Source organism: Lissotriton vulgaris, chromosome 5 (genome assembly GCF_964263255.1).
Source record: "Lissotriton vulgaris chromosome 5, aLisVul1.2, whole genome shotgun sequence".
In the NCBI taxonomy this organism is placed as follows: Eukaryota; Metazoa; Chordata; class Amphibia; order Caudata; family Salamandridae; genus Lissotriton; species Lissotriton vulgaris.
In genome coordinates this window covers 686,029,510-686,056,235 of record NC_141693.1, presented here as the reverse complement: position 1 = coordinate 686,056,235, position 26,726 = coordinate 686,029,510, and the positions used below count along the sequence as shown (strand labels likewise).

General features: G+C 42.2%; 1 protein-coding gene across 1 annotated transcript in view; it reads right to left on the bottom strand.

Annotated features, from left to right (window-relative positions):
• CDH23 (cadherin related 23) overlaps nucleotides 1–26,726 on the bottom strand; it is a 2,828,172-nt gene that overhangs the window by 212,648 nt on the left and 2,588,798 nt on the right. Inside the window, exons 58-59 of the mRNA XM_086919477.1 lie at nucleotides 22,723–22,986; nucleotides 14,913–15,074 (exon numbers count right to left, since the gene is read on the bottom strand). Of these exons, the coding sequence (XP_086775603.1) occupies nucleotides 14,913–15,074; nucleotides 22,723–22,986 (426 nt within the window). The remainder of the gene's footprint in view (nucleotides 1–14,912; nucleotides 15,075–22,722; nucleotides 22,987–26,726) is intronic.

Genomic DNA, 26,726 nt, shown 5'->3' with positions numbered 1-26,726 from the left:
CTTCTCATCTGAGCTTGTGGAGCCTGTTTCTTTCAATTACTCAAGCGGTTCCCTTAGGATCTCCTACAATCACCTTGACTTTTATTATACAGTACCTCTTCTATTTTTTCTCATGTTATCGCTTTGTATCATTATTGGTTTTGAGGTCATATGTACAATGTTTGTTTAACATTTGTATGGAAACATACCCTTATATTTTCCTTTATATGTTATTGAATGGTTTCTTTGTAATATGTTCGCACCTAATCATATTTTTGCATTTTACTGGTCTTTGTTATGCTAGTGCCTTACATATAGTGTAATTCTAACTAATTACTTTTGCATTTATGTCATTTGCATATTTCTGCTGCATTTTATAACCGTATGATTGTTTTCCTCTCACTTCTATCCGTTTTATTTAACATATAGTCATAATTTTTTCTTCCTCATGAGTAGGCTTTCAAAAGACTTGCATAAACCTTTAATTCCTTCATGAAAGTTCTTAATTCAGACAAGTTCCAGATTTCAGTGTCTTGAAATGGAGGATTCACAGGAATCATCTTCTAAGCATACGTCACCATCATCGAACTCGTCCGTCTCTTCAGCTAATAAAGGTTCAACGAAAAGGCTTAAAAAGGATCCTCCTTCTCCTCCAAAGCAGCCTAGCTTGGCTACCATGGATATCCTTTTGGAAGAAATAAGAGCATTACGTCCCTTCATTGACGAGTCTAGGGCTACTCTTCAAACGATTACAGACAAGTTATTAGCTGTTGATGGTCGGGTTACTCAATTGGAACGTGATGTTGTTTCCTTGTCCTCATCTGTCTCAAAGGTGGACCCACTTTGTGGGCAAGTCTCAGCCATGCACAAGCAACTTGAAAATTTGGAAAATAGTAATAGAAGGAATAATTTACGAATTTAGGGTCTTCCGGCAGGGACAGAGGGGTCAGACCCCCTGGGGTTTTTCAAGTCCTTCCTGCCAAAAGTTCTTTCACTGCCTGTCAGTACCAATATTAATATACAAAGGGCGCACCGCTTAGGTCCTCCTTCGAACGCATCTTCCTCTTCAACTGTCAGGAAACCTAGGGGAGTTATCATTTACTTCCTTGAATATACCGATTTGCTCAAGATTATCTCAGCTGAGTGAGCTATGAAACGTATCACATGGTCAGGCAATTCCCTCTTTTTCTCCCAAGACTATGCTAAAGCAACAGCTGACAGATGCAAGGAATTCCTGTCATTAAGGCCTCAATTGCGTTCACTTGGTGCACATTATGGTTTGTTTCATCCTTGCCTTTTCAGGGTGACTCTCAATAATAAAACCACTACCTATGAAGACCCGATAAAACTGAAGAGTTTTTTATACTCACATAGTTCTAGAGACATGGATGTTGCTTCTGTTTCCCAATTTACTTGATGTTCTCTATGGTTATCATATGGTGCTGCTTACGTTTTTTTCTCACTATGTTAGTCAGTTCTTTGGTTGGTTCTTAGGTACTGTTCTGTTTTGTATTTCTTCTTTGAATTACCTAGTTGTTAATGCTTTTCTTGTTTTTTGTCTCCATTTTATAGATCATTGCCCAACGTGTTTTCCCCTCTCTTCATTTTATTCCTGGAGTTCGCTAATTCGTCTCTCCCCCCGCCTTCCCTTACGAGTTGCGTACCTGTCATTATCCTATGTGGCCTTCATCCCTCCCACTCGTACATGTCTTGGATGTTCTGTAAGTCATATTTCTCTCTTTTTATCTTTCTTTTTGTTTTTTTCTTCTCATGTTTCTCTCTTCCGCTCGTCTCCTACAGTTTACCCTTTATTCAACTTTTTTCATTCTTCTCCTTTTCTCCTGGACGCTCTCCTATTTTTTCTTTTCTTCTCTTTCATTTCTCATGCTTCTAGCTCATTCATCATTTGTTCTCTTGTTTTCTTTGATTATTTATGAATACAGTTCTTTTCTCTTGTATCACTATATTGAAAGTTCACTGTCACACATTTTTACTTTTTTATACATACAAAATTGTTGTGTTATGTATTGCTCTTCTTTCCACATTTTCACAGTTTTTTGTCATTTGTTCTTAAGATTTATTATTGATTGTTTAATTATCATTCTGATTTTCATCATATTATTGAATTGCCTTTACCAGCTTATTATGTATTTTATCTTGCTTTTTGAATGCCTTTAAAGATTGTTTCATGGAACGTTAGAGGTTTGCACTCCCCCATAAAGAGACAGAGAGTTTTGACACACCTAGCCACACTTAAGGCTGACATTGCCTGTTTACAAGAATCGCACCTCTCACCTGAGGAATCTATCAAACCTAAAAGAAATTGGGTTGGGGAGGTATTTTTTTCCCCAGGTGACGGTAAGCGCAATGGAGTTCTTATTTTATTTCATAAATCCCTTTCCGTCAAATTTGTTGCTGACTCAGTGGATCAATCTGGTAGATGGGTTTTGGTTAAGTTTGTTGTAGATAATACCCCATTTTCCCTCCATAATATCTATGCCCCAACTACAGGTGATGCTTCTTTTTGGTCTTCCTATCTCCCCACATTACCCAATATTATGAAGATAATTTCATTTTAGCGGGAGATTGCAATGAAGTTTTTGATCCTTTTCTAGTTAGGAATTCCATCACCACTTACAATCCCCACAAATCACACAAATCGTTTACAGCACTCATACATCAATTTAAACTCATTGATGCCTGGAGGTTGTGTAACGCCCACTCTAAGAGAATATTCTTTTTTCTCTCCACCTCATCAGACACAATCTCGACTAGATTATTTCTTTATCTCACACCATCTTTCTCAATCTCTCTTTGCTTCTGATATTGGTTCCATTTTGATATCGGATCATGCACCAGTCTCCATTCACCTCGACATTTTGCAGAAGCCAGCTCTAAACAAAAAATGGCGTTTTAATAATTCCTTCCTTCTTGATTCCGATTTTGTTTCACTCTTCACTGCCTTTTTTCACGATTTCTTCTTACGTAATGAATCTTCTGAGGTATCTTTTCCTGTTGTGTGGGATGCCTTTAAGGCATCTGCTAGGGATTTCATTATTGGCTATGTCTCTTGTAAAAAGAAAGCTGAGCGAATCATTAATGAACTCTTTTCTAAGATCAAAAATCTAGAGCATTCATACTTTGCATCTAAATCTTCTGCATGCCTGAATGAGCTCATAGCTACTAAGTTGCAATTTAATAAGGATACCACAAACAACGCTTCTAACTACTTATTGCGTTCCGGTGCTAAATTTTATGAAGGCCAAAATAAGGCTGGCAAACTATTGGCTAATTATTTGAAAATTAAAAAGAATAAGACTAATATAGACAGTATTTACGATCGGGATTCTGTTTTAAAACACACAAATGATGACATTTTAACGGAATTCCTAAAGTTTTATTCATCAATATACTCCTCAGAAACAGCCTCCTCATCACAGGATATTTCTCAATTTCTCTCTGTTATAGATTCTCCTTTCACTACCCCTCCTGACTTTTCTTCATTAGAATCACACATAACTCAAAAAGAACTTCTTGTTGCTTTGAAGGCTCTCAAAAAAATAAGGCTCCGGGTCTGGATGGATTCACTGTAGAATTTATTCTTCATTTCTCAGCTTTACTTATTCCAAAATTAACTTCTCTTATTTCTTCTTTTCTTGATTCTGGTTCTTCCTCTGGTTCTTTTTCAGACACTCTTATTTGTATTCTCCCCAAACCAGGTAAGGATCCGCAGTACTGTAAAAATTATAGACCCATCTCTCTGGTAAATATTGATTAAAAAATGTTCTCTAAATCCTTGGCGCTTCGTTTAGAATCCCTCCTACCGGATTTATTAGGGAAGGAGCAGTCTGGTTTTGTTAAAGGTAGATTGCTTTCAGATAATACCAGATTGTTCTTTGACATTCTCTCCAAGACTTCGCACTCCTCTCACTCTATTGCTGCTATTGCTTAGATGCGGAAAAGGCTTTCGATAGAGTTGAGTGGTCGTATCTCTTCCAAACGTTGAAATGGTTCGGATTTGGTCCACGAATTTCGACCCTCATTTCTCTTTTATATTCGCACCCCAGAGCTGCTATTGCAGCTAATAGGGGTATTTCTTCTTATTTCCCTCTTGCTAGAGGGGTACGTCAATGTTGTCCTCTTTCTCCTTTCCTATTTAATCTTGCCCTAGAACCCTTCCTTTTGCGAATCAGTCAAAATGCTGCCATAAAGGGTTTTACGTTTCAACAATCCACAATTAAAATGGCTGCTTATGCAGATGACGTTTTAATATTTTTGTCTGAACCCACCACTTCGCTACCTGCTTTTTTAAATGAAGTCAATTTATTTGCCTCTGTTTCAGGTTACAAATTAAACAAAGATAAGTGTGAAATGTTACCTCTCACCAAATGTACTTATAAATCGGATTTCATCTCTTCTGGTTTTACGTGGAATCCTAATTGCATCAAATATTTGGGTCTTCACTTCACTCCCACTTTTTCAGGTACGGTTTCACGTTGTATGGATGATTGCCTTAAAAAACTGACAGATCTTACCACTAAACGGCATCCTTTATATCTTTCTTGGTGGGGTAGATTGGATACGATCAAGATGATGCTTTCCCCCTTGATCTTATTTATGATTTCCAACATTCCTTTTTCTATTCCTTTATTTCATTTCAAGAAAATTAAATCCATCTTGTCTTCATTTTTATGGGGTCCCAAAAAGGCTCGCATGTCTTTATCCAAGTTAACAAGACCAAAGCTGAGGGTGGGGTGAATTTTCCAAATTTTTCTTTGTATCATAAATCTTTTTTGCTAAACCAAGCTTCTATATGGCTCGATGGTTCTCCCACTTTCTCCCCCCTATGGACAAAATTAGAATTGAAATATATATCTCCCTTTTCTTTCCCAGAATACCTCTCTTTTTCTCATCCACCACAATCTATTTCTACTTCGATTCTCAAAAATACCTTAAAAATTCTACCGCCTCCTTTAATCTCTTCCTTTCACGAGCAAACTATAAGGCACAACTCATCGATTCTAATAAATAATAAACCTTTCTTCTGGAAGTCCTGGAGAAGTCGTGGTCTTATATGGGTACATCAATTATTTCATCAATCGTGTATTCTCCCATTCTCAGTTGTTGCAGAATCCTTTCATCTCCCTTCTTCCTTCCGTACCAATTATCTCAGATTAACACAAGGACTTCAGTCCGCATATGATTTGCATATCCAGTCATCCTCTACACCACTTCAGGAGTCTCCTAGCATATCTCAATTACGCACTTTACTTACTAGAGGAACTAGGGCGTCAAAAATCTATTCTTTTTTACACGCTCCAACATTACCACGCACCAAGACAAAGGTGGAGGAGGCATGGGAAGTTGACATGGGCCTTTCATGGCCTGTAGATCTTTGGGACAGATTATGGGTGAAGTTACGGAAATCATTGAGGGCTGCAAACACTATTCAGACTCTATTTTTCATCTATAATCGACTCTTACTTTCCCCAGTAACACTTAATAAAAGATATCCTGCCTTGTCATACGCTTGTTGGTCCTGCTCAGCTCCTCAAGCAGATCTGCTACACATGCTCTTCAATTGTGCTCTGGTTCGCCTGTTTTGGGTTCAGGTATGGTCTCAAATTAACAAAAAAATGTTCACTACACATCCGTTTCATATTTCCCATATTTTTTTAGGTAGTATATCCCCTATTTGGAACCCTTGCAATCTCAATATAAAAATAATTGACCTACTTCTTGCAGTAGCTTTTCAGCAAATTACCAAGGCTTGGAAAGATTCCACTAAACTCTCTTATCAGGCTTGGTGGTACGCTGTTTGCTATAATCATAGGTTAGACACAACGTATGTTTACCCACTTGCTTTAGCCTCAAAACGAAAGCAGTTATGGGATCCGGTTACTTCATTTTTTGATTCATGTGCTCTTCGTTCTCTGCCTAAATCTCCTTTCAACAAGAAGTTGCAAAACCTCCTTGAGTTCCTCTTATTGTATTATCTTTTTTCTTTTTCATATTACTTACATTATTCCCCTGTTGTTTATTATTGTATTTAAAAGTGTTGCATTAAATTGTATTTCCTAGCTGGTATTTAAAAAAAAAAAAAAAAAATTTGTATTCACATTCTATGAATTGTTTTCTCTTATCTATTTTTGATTCTCATTATTATGTGTTTTATATTTTGTATTAATCTCATGTATTTATTTCTTTAAATTGTTTATATGACTGTTTAAAACTTTCAATAAACTTTACTTTGAACTTAAAAAAAAGAGTACACATGAAAATTATTATTCTTATTCCTATTTTATTTTAAGTTCACTTCTCAGAAGCTGCCATAACCTGGAAAATCCCAATACATTCACTGGTTTTCTTTGCTCTTTCTCAAGCTAGAGTACAGATATAACAGTGTTTTAAATATGACCTGGACACGATTTCGCATAATAATTTAAGTGCCACTCATCCCTCTTTACACATTTAGATCATTCAGTTACGCCCTGGGAGGGCAGGAAGATTTTCCTACACATTTCTTTCAGAGCTCACGCGATAATTAAAGCGATGTTACATTTTCAGGCCGGACCCATGAGGAGTATTTAAGTGCAATTAAACCAAATGTAATTAATTTACACCCTGAGCGGTTTGTCTAAAAACCTATAGTCAGATGGCCATTCTAGACTATTCTGGGCATCATATAGAATGTATTGGTTGGTGCTACTGCACGAACTACACAATTTGTTTCTGTGAGACTTTCTGTACCTCAAGATTCAATTGGGAATGAAGGGACAGCAGAAGTAAAAACACAAAACAAGTATTACGGAGCTGCCCTAGCCACCCTGTCCTGTGCGAGATCATGATTTTGGATTGAATAATAAAGATTGTATTGTTTTTTGTGTGTAAATGTTCCAACTATCTGAGATCAGAGCACTTTAAGCACCAGTTCCAGGAGGTTGTCCTGCGAAACCATGAAGTGCAGACAAACCGGCAAATCCATACATCCTGGATTTACAACAAACTCGAGTGTTAGAAGAATGGATTACAAATAAAGAGGAACTACACCTTGTGATTATCAGAGTGTACTGGGAAAATCCAGGTGTTACAATGGAAAATATATATTTCTTGCTAAAATAGTGGTGAATTTCCTTAAACAAAGAACCTCCCAGCAGAGGTGGTGGTAATGAGAAATTAAGCAGCTTGGAACAAACATAGAGGAAGAAAAACAGCTGAACAAGCCAAAGTAAAGCTGAAGATCGAGCATGGTCCGGAGGACTGTGATGTTTTACTATTCACAGCAGGTGCATCTTCACATTGATCGTGCAAATATCCTTTAAGAATATTTCCTCCAACAACTGATGCCTGTTTTTTCTTCTTCTCAAAACTAACATTTTAAGATGTTGTTTTCGTTCACAAATACTAGAGTTTTCTTTAACTATGGAAGACCGAACTGCTAGTCCTGCCAGGTGGATCGATGCAAGTGTGGCACTTTCATATACGTCTGTCTTTTCATCTCTGCATTATGAGTCATATAGTTTCATCTTTCTCTTTATAACAAACGCTCAACAGTTCAGGCACACAAACGTGGTGTTGGCTAAAAACCATAGACCCATAGATTAGGAGATATTGTTGTGTTTGTGCTTAAGTATATATTAGTTTGATGACTCCTTCAGGGATTATCAACCAGTACCAGAGATAAGAGCCATGGCAAGCCATGTTCCCCAGATGCTAAATGTACACCTTACACACACTGTTCTTTTGTTCTGAGTGCAAGAAAAGCTCAAGCTAGCGCGGGGAAGCATCGCCCACTTCTTTCTCTCAGTGCAAGAAGCAGAAACATAAACTGGTAAAACTAAACTAGAAAGCAGAAGTGTTTGGTTGGGGGCTGGTGGAGGGCGGTCCTGCTCAAGGGCAGGGCCGGACTGGCTACCAGGCGTTTTGGTGTGCTGCCAAGCTTGGGGCTGATTTCACTGCGGTGGAGGCTTATTTCGTTGATGGGACCTGCTTGTGCTCCTAAATAAACAAAGCAAAACGAATGGTTTTAAGCACATGCAGATCCCCATCAACAAAATCAGCCCCCAGTTTGGCACCACACCAAAACACTGGGTAGCCAGTCCGGGCCTGCTCTAGGGCAGGGTAGGGGTGGCTTGCCCAGTGCTGAGGGTGCTGACTGTTTGGTCGGCTCTCTGGGGCTGAGCTAACCAGTCATGCACACTCTGCCTTTTCTCCATGTAGGCTGCATGTAGCCAACATGGAGAAAATCGCCTCCACATAGATGGCTGGCTTGTCGGCATCCCGACCAATCACAACGCTGCCATTGCACTGTTGTGAATGGCTAAGGGGAGGAGAGAGAATCTGCCTGCTTCCTGTTCCAGAGCAGCAGAGACGATGAGGGACCTGGCCAGTGTAGGTAAGTTAACTTTTATTTTAAATGATCCCTCTCGCCCTTGCCCGTCACGCGTGACCTCTCGCCGACCCCATGCCTCGCCACCCCCCCTCTCAGCCCGAGTCATGCCGGCCACGACTGCTCACGGAGCAAGTCAGGCTGCTGTTCGGAGATGTAAAGCTACTAAATGACACTAACCTGCACCTCAAGTTTCATGTTAGTTTAATGCCAGTCTGCAACATTTCCGAGGAAGCTTGGATGTAATTCCTGCTCTTTGCACATTGGAACAATTACTAGTATGAGGCCATTTTAGCACCTTAGGACAAGTCCTGATATAAGGTCTTAAAGTCACTTTGTATTCACACTTCTTGCACACAGCAGAAGACTGGACCAATAGCAATGAATTGCAGCTGTTACTTTGCCAACTTTTAATTTAAGAGTCATTCCATCCCAGTCGGTTCATTGGAAGTACATTTACACCATGGTTTGTTTTATTGGGAGAATGTATGTATGCACTGGCATTTATACAGCACAAATCTAGCTTGGAAGCAAAGGAGTGCTCTAAATTGTATGGGGTCCGATAGATGATTTTTGACATCAAGTGGCGATTATAAAAATACATCTCACACATTACATTTCACATATTTGTCCAAGCACAGGGAGATTAAGGGCTTTACCCAAACACTGAGGCCATCATTTGAACCAGAGTCCAAGGTTTGAAAGTTGGCAGCTTTAGCCACTCAATCACATTTCCAACCCAATATACATTAAAATACCTTTGCATTAACTATGTATGCGAATGTGCAGATTATAATATGCACTTTATTAACATCATTGATGGGGAGGGGCATCACAGCTTGCTTGAGGCTTCACCTGGCATGTGTCTTAACCCTTCCCACACTCAACAATGGTAAAAAAGCACATTAAACTCTGTGCATATGTATATTTACCACCACGCACACGTACACACCCACCCACACAGATATATATATATATATATATATACACACATGCACACACACAGACACGTATATACATATATTCATTCTAAAAATGAATCTAATAAAATGAGCTTAATTACGTTAGCGTTATAAAAAATGTAATTTCATTACAAATTTAAGTTAATTTAATTTATTTTATTTAATAAACTTTCATTTTACACCACTCAACCCAGACCCCTAAAACCCTTACTACACCAAAGCACTGCCATCCCTGAAACATAACCACCCCTAAACACTATTGATTCCTGGACCCTAAGACGCCCTTCCCACCCCTAAACACTACCCATCCATGAACCCTGAAAACCCCTTACTACCCCTGAACACTAGTCATTCCTGAGCTCTTAAAACACCTTACTATCCCTGAATACTATCCATCTCTGAACCCTAAAAATGACTTACTATAAATACATCTGAAACCTGTACCTCCTTTTAAACAAAAATTATCCCTTAAGATAACCCCCCAGAAAACCTTAATACCACATAAACATGCATTAAATTATTTAAAAAATAATAAAATTAAATCATAATTAAAATAAAAAATATAATATTATTCCTATTGTTTTTAGATTGCCCAGAATTTGATTAATAAAAAGTAAACTAATTGTATCTTATTAATAAATTTGCTGAATTTAATTTAACATTAAGGGGCACATGCATCAACCTATTTAGGAAGTGCAAACGGTGCGAATCAGTAAATTTGGCCGTTTGCGCTTCCTAAATACGTTTTTGGGATGCATGAAACATTTTTTCAAAAATCGTTTTTTTTTGCATTTCCTAAAAATGAGAATGCATTTAAGGAATCGCATTTGTGCGATTCCTTAAATGCAATGCATCATTTTTTAAAAAAATGCAAATTTTGAAATAGGAAGTGCAAATTAACACGAGGTTGACCCTCGTGTTAATTTGCAAAATTGTTTCAAAAAGCACAAAAATGCATTTTGAAAAGTGTCATGTTACAGACACACATGTCCTTAGGACATGTGTGTGTGAAACATGCACTTTAAAATACATTTCAGGGGTGCAGGGGGGGTCCTTTGGACCCCCCTCTGCACCCTTGCAATGCATCAACAAATTGCGATTTCCTAAAAAAAGAAATGCAAAACGGCATTGATTCCTATGGGCCTCTAGGCCCATAGGAATCAATGTAATGCCATTCCTTAATTGCGATTCGCAATTAAGGAATCGTAAATTCCGAAATTTAAGAAATCCTAAAAAAATTTAGGATTTCTTGATGCATAGGATTTTGCAATTCCTAAATAGCGATTCCTTAATTTTCGCTATTTAGGAAATGCAAAATCCTAGATTGATGCATGTGGCCGTTAATTAATTCAGAACTCCATTACCAAATACATTTATAAAGGAAAGGTGCTTTTTGTTTTGCTAATAACTTTGGTGCCATTTCCCAAATCTTCATGAAAGTTTCAAAATTAGTGTGCCACTCACTTCAGCTGCTGTCCGGAAAGTTTCAAAATGATTTGTCGAGCAGGGTCCAAGAAAAATAGGGGGTACCTAACTGTGTTTACCCCATGCAAGTTCCTATAGGGATTTTAGAGAAGACTACACCCCGAACCGATGAATGGATTTACACCAAATTTAGCAGAACGCTAACTCTTAGTCCAGAAAGAGTGTTTGTGTAATTTGGTGTGAATCTGTTCAGCAGTTTTTGAGTTATTAAATAAAAAAGATTTATGTATATCGAGAAAAGTGGTTCCACAGCATAACCACCTCATTAGATCAGCAGATTCATGCCCCACAGCAATGCTGTGATTGGCTGCTGCCACTTCATCCAGAAAGTGGTGTCAGCCATAACTGCTAAATTCTATGGTTTTATGTGATGAAAATCTGTCCCTAATTATAACGTCCCTGTAACCATTGATTTTTTTTAGTGAGTATCTAAGGCATTTTTAGATTCAATTTCCTAACAATAATATATATATTTATATATATATATATATATATATATATATATATATATATATATATATATATATATATATATATATATATATATATATATATATATATATATATATTTATTTATTTATTTATATTTGTGTGTGTGTGTGTGTGTGAAACACATGTGTCAGGGGTTGCTTTTATTCATTCCAGGTTGGCTTGGAAGGTATTTTACAAATCCAAAATTATAATACTCTGCTTGGAACAGTAAAAGGCATTTGTCATTTTTCAGCTGGGCTAATCTTATGCTTAAAGACTTTGTGGCACAAATGGGAAAAGAGTTTGTCACTTTCTATTTTGGCATGGATGGCACTGCACTAATCCTATGCTTAAAAATTCACCTAGAGAAACACATTTGAGGTGAACAGATTCAGAGTGCCTTTGGCATTGTAAAGTGTTCCTTTCAGGGGGCTGCTCTCCACCATAATCTGAAAACTTCCCAGAGTTTCCCTGCTTTTTGGATAATGTATGCGACTATTGTCTATATAATGTATATATGAATATGTATAAATATATGTGTAATCTATCTATCTATCTATCTATCTATCTATCTATCTATCTATCTATCTATATATATATATATATATATATCTGTGATAGATAGATAGATAGATAGATAGACAGAGATAGATAGATAGATAGATAGATAGATAGATAGATAGATAGATAGATAGATAGAAAGATAGATAGATAGATAGATAGATAGATAGATAGATAGATAGATAGACATATAACATTTATGTATATACACACACACACACACACACACAGTGAAACACTACGGGGCTTATCTATGAGAACCCTGGGTCACTTTAGCACCGCATAAAGATTTATGAAGCCAGGCAAAGCCACCCTGTGTGTTTTTCAGTGGCCTCATAAATTATGAGTAATGCAATGCAGCACAAATCGCTGCATCGCCTTACGATGCGCCCGGGAGGCATTCTTCAAAATGATTTCACAATGTGGTTTGCATGTAAATGGTTTGAACACGTTGAAACAGTTATAGCATTACAATCATACTTCAGAACCTCACACAACCCCACCTGCAACAGCAAACACCTGAGGCTGAATTACACTAAGGTTGCTACATTTAATGCACCAGGGCATGATATCCATCAGCTCTCACGTTCTATGCCTCCTGGGGTACTTTAGTATTTCAGAAGAGGCCTCAGACGCTTGTGCAGCCCCTTTGTACATGATTTCAAGGAGACGTTACCTCCTGCTTACAGGCTTGGTTCCAAGCAAATGAGCAAACACCTGCATCTACACCCTTGCCATATTACAGATGCAGGCACAGTGGCAAAGGACCTGTCAAGGTGTTCACTGACTGTGCAGCATGTTGAGGTGGTACACTGTCAGTGTGCACCTGAGGGTGCCCCTTGAAAGGGAGGAAGGGAGAACATACAGCACCCACCTCCAGGTGTATCTCTTTACCCCTTTCAAATGCAGTCATGTTGTCACCTGCACCGTGAAAATCTGACAGGTGGCTTTTAAACAACCAGTCTCCCTTCACTAATGTACTGTCCCCATGACAGGTCTGAGTTCGCGGCTGCGATGGGGAGACTATATTAACTGTAATAGAGTGCACTGACCCAGTCTGCACAAAGTGCATCCATTTAAAGCTGTGCCATTGTGCAAACAGGTACAGTATGTCCAATATTTAATGCAAGCGATGGGCACGCATGCGTAACCTTAAAACTGGCATCATCCACAAGGCCCATGCTGCAAAGTGGAATCTAGCCGACATTTTAGCTTTTCACAAAAAGAGAAACAATGAAAAGAAAACATACTTGACTGATTTATCAACAGCCTTCGCCATCCCATGTGTCTGCTAACAATAATAATGACATCAAGGACATTTGGTGCGAGCTGTCCTTGTAGAAACTTGAATGGCATGTCTTCCTATTGAGCCAAAAATGTTACTAAGAGTGTTCGTATCAGATAAACTTGTAACAAGAGGAAAATGAGAACAGCATGAACCTAAGCAATCCATCTGTCCTGGGAGCACGGTAGAATTACATCTACAGGCACAACTTCCAGCGTATGATTACCGTCACTTTAAGCAAACCAGTATCATTACCAGAAACTGTGATAACACACTCACAACGTGTTACTTATCTGCTAATTATTTTCAAATGGGTATAGGAAGATCAACAATATTTTTACTTAATGCCTGCAATGGTCCCAGACTTGTAAAAACTATTTTCATCAATCTCTATTGGCATTTATTTGAGTACTTCGTAATTCTATTGACTTATTTGGGTTAAAAGGGCTGTATTTAAATAAAATATTCCAGAGGTCAAAACACGTCCCACCTGGGTGCATACAGGAAGGGCCAGGTTTTCAGTACAGAGGTACTTACTCCCAAAATCATGTGCCTTCAGCTATTAGAAATGTCTCACTGAACTGAGAATGCCCATTCATGCACCATGATCCATTCCCGCCCATGGTGAGCAGAAAGAGACACCATGGCCTTAACTCTTGCTGAACGTGTTCCTGTGAGTAATGCGCTCTTCCCAGAATGATAACTAAACAGAACATTCTCGAGAGAACGTGTCACAAAAATGTTCATTTCCAGTCACTCAGATTCAGATTCAAAATCTTTATTCGATTGTAGGTTTTACAATCATAAAAGTACAATTTATAAGCACACATTTGAAAACATTACAAACAATTCATTTCAGATGACAAATAATGACACAGTATACAGTACAATATATCAGACAGTATGAGCATGGGCAATATATGGTTAAAAATATAAATAACTCGATAATCAGCCTTGTGAAATACAAGGGGGCATATTGCCTACAAACAGCGATATTTATCGCTAAGTAGGGTTAGCGGCAAAATTATTATCGCCGCGCTTCACCGATTTTTATCGCTGAGATAACTTGCTATTAGCAAGGTTTATCGCAAAAGCGATAAAAATCAGGCGAAATGCGTGAATATTTGTTGACAATACAGCGATATTCACGTATTAGCGTGAAACAGCTCTTAGCCATGTTATCCACCTGCCATTGGATAACATGGCTAAGAACTGATATTAGCAGGCGTTAGCTTTTGGAGATATTCGCGCTTAGCGCGAATATTTCCATCGCTTCTCCTTTGTAGGTAATAGGCAAGAGCGATGTTAGCGACTGCTTTCAGTCGCTAACATTTTGGCACGCCCACTTTGCATGTCATTAGCGATAATTATCGCTGACATGCAAAGCGGGCCTCAAAATGCTCGCTATCGCCTACAAGCTGTCGCTAACTGGTGTTAGCGACAGCTTGGTAAGTGGGTGATTAACTTTTCGCCGCTTTAGCTGGAAAAAGTCCCGCTAAAGCAGCGAAAAGGCCCTTGGTAATATGCCCCAAGGAGTGCCTACTATGTGGAAGAGATCCTGGCAGCTGTTATCGACTGCGAGCTTCCTGGCAGGAAGGCTACAGGCACTCATTCAACCCAAAAAGGCAAAAAACATGCTCACCGCCTCTGTGGGCTTCCTGTACCACACAAACTTACTTTAACATTAAAACAGTTGCAATGAGAGCTTCTCTCGAAACACTGGAAAATAATAGCAAACACCGGAGAACAACAAATAAAAAAAATACCCCTCTGTTCTTACCAATGACAAATATATTTCGTACAGCCTCGGAGTTGTTGGAGTTCAGCTTAATGTACCGAATCCCAGTAATGCTGTAGAAGACAAGACTGTTGTTTCCTACATCGGCATCCACCGCCACCACCTTTATCAACTCCGACCCAACTTTGGCGTCTGTTGCAACTCCTGCAAGGCAAAAAGACACCATAGATTGGAGGAAGAGCAGGGAGAGTTTTATTGCTAAAGACCCAGGAGAACTCATCATAAATCTACCAGCCCTCCTGACCAAATAAAATGATTAAACTTACCCCAAACTCACCGATAAAGTTACATTTGTCCCAAATTTCCACTCTTTTGTCACTCCTTTCTTGTCTTGATTACTGCCCATGGGCACAATCGTCTTGGATTGACCTTTAAATTCTTAATCTACATGACATTGCTAAATAAATCCATAAATCGGTCAATTGTATAAAACCCGCTGACGGCACTACAAAATTATACTTTCTTTCGACACTTAAATGCTAGCCTTTTATGAGGAAAGCCAGAGTACAAAATGGTAAATTCAGAGAACTAGATGTGAGTCTTAATTGCAAAAAGATTGGCATATTTATTACTGAAAGTTGAATCTGCCTGTCCCTTTTTTCAAAATATGGAATATCCTGAAGCGTCCAATGAAAGTTATTGAAAAACATGGGACTCCCCCCATGATGGCACCACGGGAAGCGACAGTCGCAGACTAGTCTTCCCCCAGGGTATTTCATGCCAGGAACAGGATGTAGGTAGGATAGGCTGGGTTAGGGGAAAGGGTTGGCTAGTTTTGTGAGGTATAAAATAGTCAGAAAGCCTCTTCCTGACTCAGAGCACCACCAGGAAGGTTATTTTAAAAAGGGGTTAATTTTGTGCATAAAGCGATTAATGTTGGGACATTGGTGAGGTTTGGCCAAGGAAACTACTTTGGGCTTGCCAGTAGCATGGCGGCACCTAACGCTGACGAGGTAAGGGCAGGACTTCCGACTTTGGGTACTGCGAGCAGGGTAGACTTGCTCAGGCCTGGCGTCTTGGACCAGGCCTGGGTGGGACTTCAGCACCCGACGCGCTCTGCATCGGTTGGGTTTGCAACGGCTGTTGCAGACTGTTTTTCACCAGATGAGCTGGACAGCTCAGAGGATTCGGAGGGGACGGAGCTAAACAACACAGATTCCACACCTACGCGTGAGATATCACAGCATTGCCCAGGAGTGCTCCTCACCCTCCAGGTCAGGAAGGGCCCTGGATTTGTTGGCCAGGCTAGGCCCGGGGAGCCATACAGGCCAGTGGCTGGGTTATAGGACCCAGCCACTAAAAGAGACAAGCAGGCAGGAGGGTAATTCTCAGAAGGGGAAGGGAGGGGGCAGGGGGAGGGCTGGACAGCATTGAGGCATCAGGGGGCAGACGGTATGTAAAATGCACTGGGGGCACGGGCGGCAGGGGATAGACATAGAGGCTCAGATTAGGGAAAGCGCCGCCTCGTCCAGGAGACTGAGGAGAGATGGGAGCGGATGTGGAGGGACAGGGAGGCTGCTCTACTTACAGGCACTGCGGGAGAGGGGTCTTGCCAATAGCGATGAGGTTTGTGTTGTTTGGGGCTACAAGTACTAGGAGGGGGGCTTTGGCCTTGGGTGACAGAGGAGGAGGACCAGACCATGGGCAGCAGGGCTCGGGGGCCCGGTGGTGCGAAGGACCCAACAAGTTGTTGCAGGCTGGCAGTGGAAGTTGTAGCAAAGCCAGCAGGTGAGGCAGGCAGACAGGAGGCGATGCTGATGGGGTGCATGACGGCCCCTGGATGTTGGCCTGAAGAATTGGGGAGGTCTGTGGTGGCTGCTCCTTCACCGAGGGCTTGTGCCTTAAAAGTAAAACAAGACTGCAGTTCCTGTCGGACAAGGATGTACTCGCTAAGAAGGGTGGTTGTGTTGTGCGTCGGACTGTGTGTGATGATGATGAGAATGAGGATGAGCTGGTGCTGGATTTATGATAATGGCAGCGATGAATGGGAGGAAGGCGAGATGTGTGAGGGTGAATAATTTGGAATGCCAGTGGTACAGTCAAAAGGGAAGGAACATGCAAAGGGTAGTGCAGTTGGTGCTTTGCAGAAGTCAAGTGCGGACAAGGGCAGCACCATGGACAGGCCATCGATGACAGGCGGCAGACGTTGCAGGGAGGAGAGGGAAATTGACCTCTTGCCTTGAAGAAATGGGGATTGGTGGTCAATGTAGGGCAATGGGGGAACAAAGGTATGAGGTAAGTCTTGCAAGTAGGTGGGTGTTGGTGATGGTGTCATTGAAAAAGAGGTGGGGAAGGTTAAAAGTGCTTTGAAAGGGTAAGCAGTCTGGCAGCGGCAAGGCTACAGATGGAAAAAGGGTCAGGTGGATAACTTGGGGGCGTCGGATGCTGCAGGTGGGGAGAGGATGCAACTGATGAGGACAAACATAAGAAGAGGCTCTCGTATATGGGGTCCCACCTTTCTGAAAAGACTAAGAACCGGATTTGGAAGCACAAACATGTTGGCGTATTCAAGCTATTGCATAGTGATATACTGACTAAGAAGGGGTCTAAAGAGGAGGAGTGGGAGTTGACTATGAGGCCCAGGGTCCCGATAATTTTAGTTGAACATCCACGCTCTTGATATATGCCAGTATCTACAGACATGGCGATTGCCTTGTTTAAATATATGACATCATCAGAAAGGCCCAAATGCATTTTGAGGGATATGCATTGCTTAGCTAAGATGAGGTGTTCCAGGTGAGGGTGAGCCTAAATCCTGACAAACTCTGGGGGGAGGTGGACTCAGAACTGTGGATGCAGGGGATGTCGCCTATGCATTCCACGGCCTCTACACACACCACGAGCAGCCTACCCATCCCTTATCTGACTTTTCAGCTCAGCCCTGTTCGGCAGAGAGTGGGTTATGCACCAAAGCCAGCTGGACTCAATGTTGGGGCATGTTGAAATTTTGATAAAGGGTTCTGCTCTCGTCACCCATGCAAATTCAAGCACAAATGTTCCAAGTGTAGGGGGAGACATCCCATCACACAGTGTTTCACTCTGGTTAGCCCTGCATAGCAATGGAAGTCATTCAGGGGTGAGGGCAACAGGGACAGCCAGGCTAAAGGGCACCTACGCCATTAGGTTTGATGCCATGATTGCATGGCTTGCCACTTACCCGGACAGAGAGGCAACTTTGTGGCTGGAATGGGTTTCATAGAAGGCTTCAGAGTGGATCACCAGGGCCTTGGGGGTGCAGGTGGGTGGACAGTTTGCGATCCGCCATAGAACATCCTGGGTTAGTGGCTGACAAACTGGGAAAAGAGGTTTCAGAGGGGAGTATAGCGGGTCCGTATTTCGAGTGGCCTCTCATGGACTTGTTCATTTCTCTCCTGGGGGTGGGACCCAAAAAGCGTCAGGGGAATTTTGGTACATCCATCACCTGTCATGGCCAGAAAGATCTTCGGTAAATGATTTAATTACAGGAAATGATCATGGTGCTGTAAGCATCAGTAGATGATCCTATTAGTTTGGTGCGATAGTTCGGTCAGGGGACCGAATTGGAAAAATGTGACATCAAGTTTGCGTTTAGCTGTTGCCAATACACCCCTAGGATTCTCCTTACTGGGCATGCATTTTGGGGGGGGGCTTCTATGTGGATAAGGTTTAGAGATGGTGTGTGCCATTTCCGGGGCCTTATTTGAAACTTTCAGTAAATGATTACAATGGTCGTTCATGTATGTATTGCAATTTATATAGCGCACGTATCACCCGAAGGCATCAAGGCGCTTGCTTTGGGAACCCGTCCTGGTATTCCCCTGTGAGATATCCCCAGCAGGGTATCCACAAGGTGAAAGCCAGGCATCCCGCCGCGAGGGGCCGAAGTGGAGATTAAGCAAGCTATTGCCCAGAGTCGCAGAGTGTGAACCCGTGAGTCGAGTAGGCACCGGAACGAGAATTATCGAGTCCGTGGAATTTTTTTTAGTCCAAGACCCGCCGAGGCGGGGAATTGAACTCTGGTCCAGGACCGATCTCAGCTTCTGGGTCTGCCGCCTCTAACCCCTGAGCCACACTTCTCCATGAAGTCCAGCGGTCATTGGGAGGTGTCTCACTATTTGGATGATTTTCTATTTGTGGGCAGGAGAACCTCCGGGGACTGCAGTAGGGCGCTTCAGCACTTTAAATCCACTGCGCAGGTATTCAGGGTGCCTTTGGCTCTGGAGAGGACGGAATGTCCTAGTGAAGTTTTGACGTTTCTGGGCATTGAGTTAGACATGTTACAACTGGTGGCTCGGCTGCTGCATGCACAGGTGGTGGAGATACAGGGTTTCCTGTCTGAAGTGATTGGTGGATAAAAAGTTGAGTTGAGAATCATGCAAAAGTTCTTTAGTTTCTTAACTTTTTGCCTGTAGGGTAGTCAGTACAGGTTGAACTTTCTGCAGACGTCTGGGCATGGCCATGTCCGGCACAATGTTGCCTCATCATAAGGAGCGGATCTCGTTGGCTGTCAGGGCTGACCTTTGAGTATGGAAGGCTTTCTTGGATGACTTCAATGGAGTATCGATGAGTATCTATGAGTTTCTTGGATGAGAACACAGTCTGGCAAGTGCAAATTATTTCAGATGCATCAGTCGTTCAGGGTTTTGTTCTGTTTTGGGGCAGGAGATGGGGCGCTGAGTAGTTGCTGGCACACAGATGGAAACAAGTACAAAGCAACTTTCTTGATTTTTTTCTGTTGTTGGTGGCATTGTCAGTGTGGGGAGGGGAGCTGGCTAACAGGACGGTGTTGTTTAATGTGGACAATATGACGGTGGTGGACTTGGTGAACAGACAGAAGGCACTTGATTTGAGGGTGCTGCGTCTGCTGCGGAGATTCATGATGCGTTGTTTACTTTTGAGTAATGTTTTCAGTACTAAGCATGTTCCTGGTGTTTAGAATGATATAGCAGACTCATTAACTTGTTCGCAGTGGCATTGTTTCTGCAGATTGATGCCAGGAAAGGAGAAGGACAAGACACCTCTGCCTGCCAATATTTGGGCTTCGGGGGAGTGAGAACAGTAGTTCTGGTCGAGGGATAATTGGCAGAGTCTACCAGAAGGAGGTACCAGCTAGCTTGGAGCGAATGTGGGTAATTTGAGGCCAGTTCGCTCAAGGCTTTGGCACTGGAGCAACAGGCAATGGAAGTGTTGTGTTTTGTTTTGTTCTGCATTGATAAAGGTTTATCGCCCATGACTATTGCGGGCATGTTGGTGGTGGTTTCATTCTATGGCAAGTTGTACTGGCGTTTTGACCCTGCCAGGTATGAGATATTGGGCTTGGTTTCAAAAGGTTGGGGTAAGGAACGGGGTGAAGGGAAGCCAGCATTATGTGTTGCGATTATCTTTGAATTGTTGCAAGAATTGCGGCAGGTGTTGCCTGCCTGTTGTTATGATCTTTTTGAGGTGTCTGTTTTCCGACTCAGCAAAATGTTGATTTTTTTGGGGGGGGGCATTTCGGGTGTCTGAGCTTTTGAGGTCTGCACGGGAGTCGGGCTGCTGCATGAAGAAGTGCGCCTGGACCCTGGAAGTTTAGACATTATGCTGTGGTGTTTTAGGATGGTTCAGCAAGGTAGAGGGAAGTGGTTATGGTTGTTTGAAGGAGGTAGTTTGGATGGTTGCGCAATGCAGCAATGGTGCAGTTTTTCTGCTGTGGCCTGGTCGGCAATAGAGGGTATTTTTTTGCCATGAGGAGGGCAGAAGGGTGACGGCCTTTCAGCTGTTGGTGGGCCTACGTGTGGCTCTGCACAGGCTGGGGAAGGATCCAGTTGTTTTAGTGACTCATTCCTTTCAAATTCGGGCAGCAACGGTGCGCTTGGGGTGGGAGTGGGGTCAGATTCTTCAGATTGGCAGGTGGAGATGGTGATGCTGCAAGAGCTATGCAAGGAAGTAAAGGGAACATTTTCTGCAGGGGCGGGTGGTGGATTTCGGTGTGTCACCAGCACTAATTGCCTTTTCTTCTAAATTCAGAGTGCGTGAGCAGTCCACGGACCAAGACGCTGACCTATGTTATGGGACATTCTTTTGTGAGCTGGGCATCGAAGTATGCGGACCAGTAAGAATACAGACAGAACCTGGGACTAGACAGCAGCCGGCATGCGCTGCTATGGTGGATTAAAGGAGGGATGCTTTGGGGTAACTTGTTGCCATGATTGATGAGACTGGTTCCACAGAGGGGTTGACCGGACATTCTCCTGATTCATTTGAGCAAAATCAATCTGGTCCAGTTATCAGGTGTGACGCTGCTACATATGTAGAGGGATTTGGGGTCATCAAAGCAAATTTTTCTGGGGCATGTCTTATGTGTATTACATGATGGAGATGAGGGATGTGGTGAGCCGATTGTGGAATGAGAGCATATGGTTAAGGAGAGATTACTGCTGATGGGAAAATGCCCTCCAGGGTTTTTCTGTTTGGGGGTATCTTGGGTGTTGGAGAGTCACATGTGGGCATTACCATCCACCTCTGGGGGGGAAGAACAGAGTACAGGTGATAAAATACGGTGTGCGAGATTTCGTCGAGCAGGAAAAGAGTTTCAGTGGAGGGCGTTTGTAGGAAAAATGAAGGAGAGTCTGTATATTTGGCAGGAGCTCAGTGAGTGGAAAAGGGAAGAATGAAACAATAAGGCATGAGGGCTTGACATGAGGTGTGACTGGTTAAGGGAGGTATGGTAGTGTTGTAATTATGTTTTGATGTTATTACTTAAATGTTCATTAAAATTCAAATTAAGTGTTTGCAACCATGTCCAATTAATGGCCTTTTACTCTACATTATGGACATGAAGTGTGTTTATTGCACGAAGACCAGTTGAACAAGTATGCTCTGTCAGCCAGCAAAAGCAAATATAACATCAAATTAGTAAGCATAACAACAAAAGGTTCCATAAGGGCACAAAACCTAACATTTCCCACACGTGTAGATGAATAGAACTGCTTAATGAGAAGATATAAGAAACCATAGCAAAAACTATGCAACCATAACAAAATAAGTGGACGTAAAACAGCAAAACATAACATACAGCAACAAAACAGGTAAACATAACATGACAGAATATAACATTTGGAGGTCAAAAAACCAAATGAATAGTAGAATAAGGAGCACTGGGCCCAAAGACAGTTGCAAAGAAGCATCAGTAATCAGAGAAATGCTATTATGTGTAGCAAATCCCTCTAACATCAGAAACATAATTTGTGGTACTAATATTAACCATATGTTGGTAAAACCCCATCAAAAGTATGTCAAATAATTTTGCGTGTCTCACTGAAGAACATATGGAGAGAAAGAAAACTAAAATAAAATTGCTGTTCACATGGCTAGGGTGAATTAACATATAGTCTGCATTCACAATGAAGGCGAGAAAATTCATGAAACATGCAAGTCTTTAATGGGTATACTTGGATAACCAGATGAAAGCATTGGCTTGTGGACAAAAAAGATACTTGACCAAGGAAAATGGTTTGAGAATGGCTTACTGCAATGAGGGCAGTATATGGAATAATAACTCCAAGAAAAGGTGAACCTATATACAACAATCAAACAAGAATCTTGGTTGATTTCAAGTTACTCCAATAGCTAGACAATGGGAAGAAATACATTGGAGCAGTAGTAGTGCTTGTGGAAAGAAATAGGAAAGTACAAAAAATTGATGGCGTACAATCATGCCAGAAAAAAAACACAGACAGCACTGATGATCGTTAATAGGCACTGTTTTCATTGAATGTTAGAAAAATGCCTTCCCATTATTCAGAAAGACCAAGATATTGAAACAGTCTCTTACCTGCAGTGTATTCTGTCTTGGTGAAACGAGGTGGCTGGTCATTGATATCTTCTAGATAGATCCGTACTTCTTGGAAAGTAGAGTCCATACTGGGATCAATGCTCTGGATCCTTCCAGATTTTGAGCTTCTGCTTACTGACCAGGTCCTGTTGCTTGAAGCTTTAACTATGATGGAATAGTAAAGCTGCATCTCCCGGTCTAAGTCCTTCAACACTGTCAGTTTTCCATCTGGAGTGAGTCTGAAATTCTTCTCTGCGTTGCCAGCTGGTACATTAATAAAAATGAGGTGCATTACATTTTAACAGAGTTTTCTGCGAAGACACATTCAAAGGTGGTGTTAATTGATGTGCAAAAGAATAAGTTACTCACCGTCTGTAATGCCTTATGTGGTAGAGACTAGATCTAGACACAGATTTGTTACCTAAGAATCATCCCCAGGCTCCAGACTGGATCCGGATTATTTCTACTTCAGTACCTCTGAGCGTCAGTAGAGGGCATCAAGCATATCTGTAACAATGTCGTGCACAGGATGTGACATTGTCAAAGTCCATATAAGCCCTCCCCTGACACCCTGACGTTAGTTTCTTCAACTACTACTTTCTGAGCTAAAATTCAGAGCCAAGTATAGAAACTGCCATGAAAACAGTGTGCCCAAAAATAATCTTCTTTTTGAAAGACACGTTTATATCAGCGGTTGTTTGGTGTGACCCAGACAAATATTTTTTTAGCTACGAAAGCACAAAGGTGCATAGAAGGGATCTGGGAGAAAAAGGAGAACCAGTTTGAAAAGCAGGAAGGATGGGTGGGTGGATAAGGGAACTGCGGCTAGATCTAGTCTCTACAAGATGAGGTGTTACCAAAAGTAAATAACTTATTCATCTAATAGAGACATCTAGCCGCAGATTCCTTAATTTAGAATGGATACCCAAGCAATACCATCCCAGAGGAGGCATACTGAGACAAAATTCTACCTTACGACTTTTGGTACTCACAGATGTCATTTACGTCTTATCCTTGCGTCCGTAGTTGGGCCGGAATCTCTCGCTGAAGCTGTACTCTCCAGCTGTAAACTGTACAGTCAACAGTGAGAGGAGCGCAAATTGTGGACTGCATGTACCATGATGCAAAGGAACAAACTTTTCTGGGATGTGATGTAATGTCTGGCCACACTCTTTTCTCTGCCCACACTGATTTTCACGACCTGCTCCACCATCTATCTCACATTCCTAATGTTCCTTTTTGTAAAAATGGTATTCCGGCCCATTGATTAGACTTCATCTGGCCCAAGCTGGAGATTCTGGCCCGGGTGCAGAGATTACGGCCTGAGCCGGACAGTACAGCTTCATCCGGAGAGTACGGCTTCAGCCAGAGATTCAGGGCTGACTGCGAACATAAAGATATGACTCGTAAATGACCTCTGCGAATACCAAAAGTCGTAAAGTTTGACTTTAGTCTCAGATTGCCTTTGTGAATCAGCCCAATGTGTCTGTCAACACAGCATACTCACTTGTGGGGGCCATAAAAAATCAGGGAAGAACATTACTGCTTGCCTATTGTTTAGAATTCTACCAATGGAAATAAACGTTAATTGTGAAATGAGCCAAAGACTGTGCAAGTTTTAGAATGTTGTGACTGCCCTCAAGAAGAAGGCATAACGCCGAAACATACCTGCAATAAACAAAGTCATTTAATTGCGCTATGAGTGTCCCAAATTGGTTCGTAGTTGTTGTGTAATAAAAGCAGACTCACCCCCGCCTATGAACGCACCCACCATGAATTCGGCATCTAAGGGGGGCTTGTGTGAAATTCATCTATTTTGGAGTGCCTGAAACACTACTGCCAGACCCCTTTCATCATTGAAGGTTGTGGGTTATACAAATCCAAGGCGTCCAGTCATATGACGGACACCTTCAAAGATTCTGGGAGTAGCAACAAGTGGCAGGTGAGGGGCATGTGCACAGCAATTTGGCTGCAACAAGAAGATGCCCGTCCGACAGAATCTGTGGTATCCATACCACAAAGAATCAATATTGTAGCAGTCTGATGGCAATGCTGGATCAGCTGAGAAAGAGTGTCCTGAGAGTCATCAGGGATGGAGGGGAGAAGGCGTGACACCGAATACCAAATCACACAGCACAGAAAAACTGACAAAAACACAAGCTGTGTTAAGGGACCGCAAGGCGGAGCTGGTAGCAGAAAAGATATATATCGACCCAAAGCATCCACACATTTAGACTCCCTGTCAGGAGGGATGTCAGGCATGGCGGCGATGTTGGAGGAGGCTGTAACAGCCTGAACCACAAAACCGTTTAGAGTAGGCTGACGGGAAAAAGCAGTGCACGTCTCCAGGGGCAGGATGGTGCCTCTGAGCTATAGAACGGTCCACTGAGGCACCCTGAAACGGGTCTAGCCCAAGAGCCCAACAGAATATTAAAGATCGTGTCACTGATTGAAAAGTGCAGGGTTAGAACTCAGCGGGCCCCTTTGGTGCACCCAAAGTATAGGATAAAAGGCCATTTCCACTGCGGAAAGCTGCAGCCCCCGAACTACGTCAACTAATCACAAAATCTGAGCAAAAGCCGAGCTAGCCTCCGAAGCTAGATGAGGAAGTGAAAATAGGCCAGAGGATGGGGAAGGATCAAGACCACGAGCATCACCAAGGAGGGCAGAAATCCAATGAAACTCCTACGGAGGCTCAGTAATGTGATCACCCACATCACCAAAATACCAATGTGTCAAGGAGAAAATAGTAGGGGGCTCCTCTGAAAATGGAGGACTGATCCACTAACTCTGTTCCCTATTGGCGCAGAGAAGATGACAACTCGGCCTCAGGAAGGGGAGACAAAGAAGTGGCAATCAATGCCGGTGATGCCAAGGTGGGCACTGTCAGATCCAACACAGGTGTCACAGGTGGGAACCCCAAAGGGCTGTGCATCAGAGCTGAGACGGAGTCGATCACGGATTCAGAGGGCCCCATTGACAATGAGGGATGACCCGCCCTTTCCATGGCCAAGAAGCGCACCAGAAGGAGGTTGAGACCCAAAAATGGCATGGAGGGAAAGACAGTATTTTCTCATCTGAGCCAGGGAAATACCGGAAGGTGTGGTCCACATTCTTGCTGCAACTCCAAAATTGGAGTAATAGGAGGTGAGTCATGGACACCGCTTGTTCACTGTAAAGTTGGGGAAGAGTACGGTGCCGACCGTCAATGGCAATACTTACCAGGTGACTGTGAGGACGAACGATGCAGGGAGTTGGCCCTTGAGAGGTCCTCAGAGGAAGAAGAGGATCGCAACCGATGCATCGCCAACAGCATCATGTGGTGCTCCTGCAATGTTGATGACTGAAGCTGAAGACACGCGCCACACAGTTTGGACTCAAGGTGCCCGCCTAGACACCAAATGCAAATAGGATGAGGGTGCGGGCCATAGTAGACCTTGAAAATCTTTAGAAAAAGCTTTTTTCTGTGGTGGTAGGCCAAAATGGCAAGAGGTACAGCACTCTGGATCAGTGTGGAAGCGCCGGAAGGAAGAAACTGACGTCAGAGAGTCAGGGGAGGGCTTATATGGACTCTGATGATGTCACATCGGGTGGATGCCGTTGTTATGGAGTCGCTTGATGACCTCTACCAAAGTGCCTGGGGATAATTATAAGGTAAGGAATCTGCGTCTAGCAGCTATTGCCCTACTAAGATCTCAAACATGAGATATGGAACTTGCTGCATGAAATATTCTCACTGCTTTGTCTACATTGCACGTTCATAACTAAAATATGGTGATGCAACGGAGGAGGAGTGCACAGACAGCGAAATAGAAGAGATTTTGGCTAAAGATTGGGTCTAGGGTTGGTGCATGGGGAAAAGAGAGAATGAGTGATTGTCCACAATTGTGAAATTGTAACTGATTTGCAATCATGGGGCGTGATAGTACTGTGGGTGCCATTTAAGGAGCTAGATGAAACAAAGCACTCAGAGAGTTTAAAGTCTGCAGCAAAAACAGAAGCTC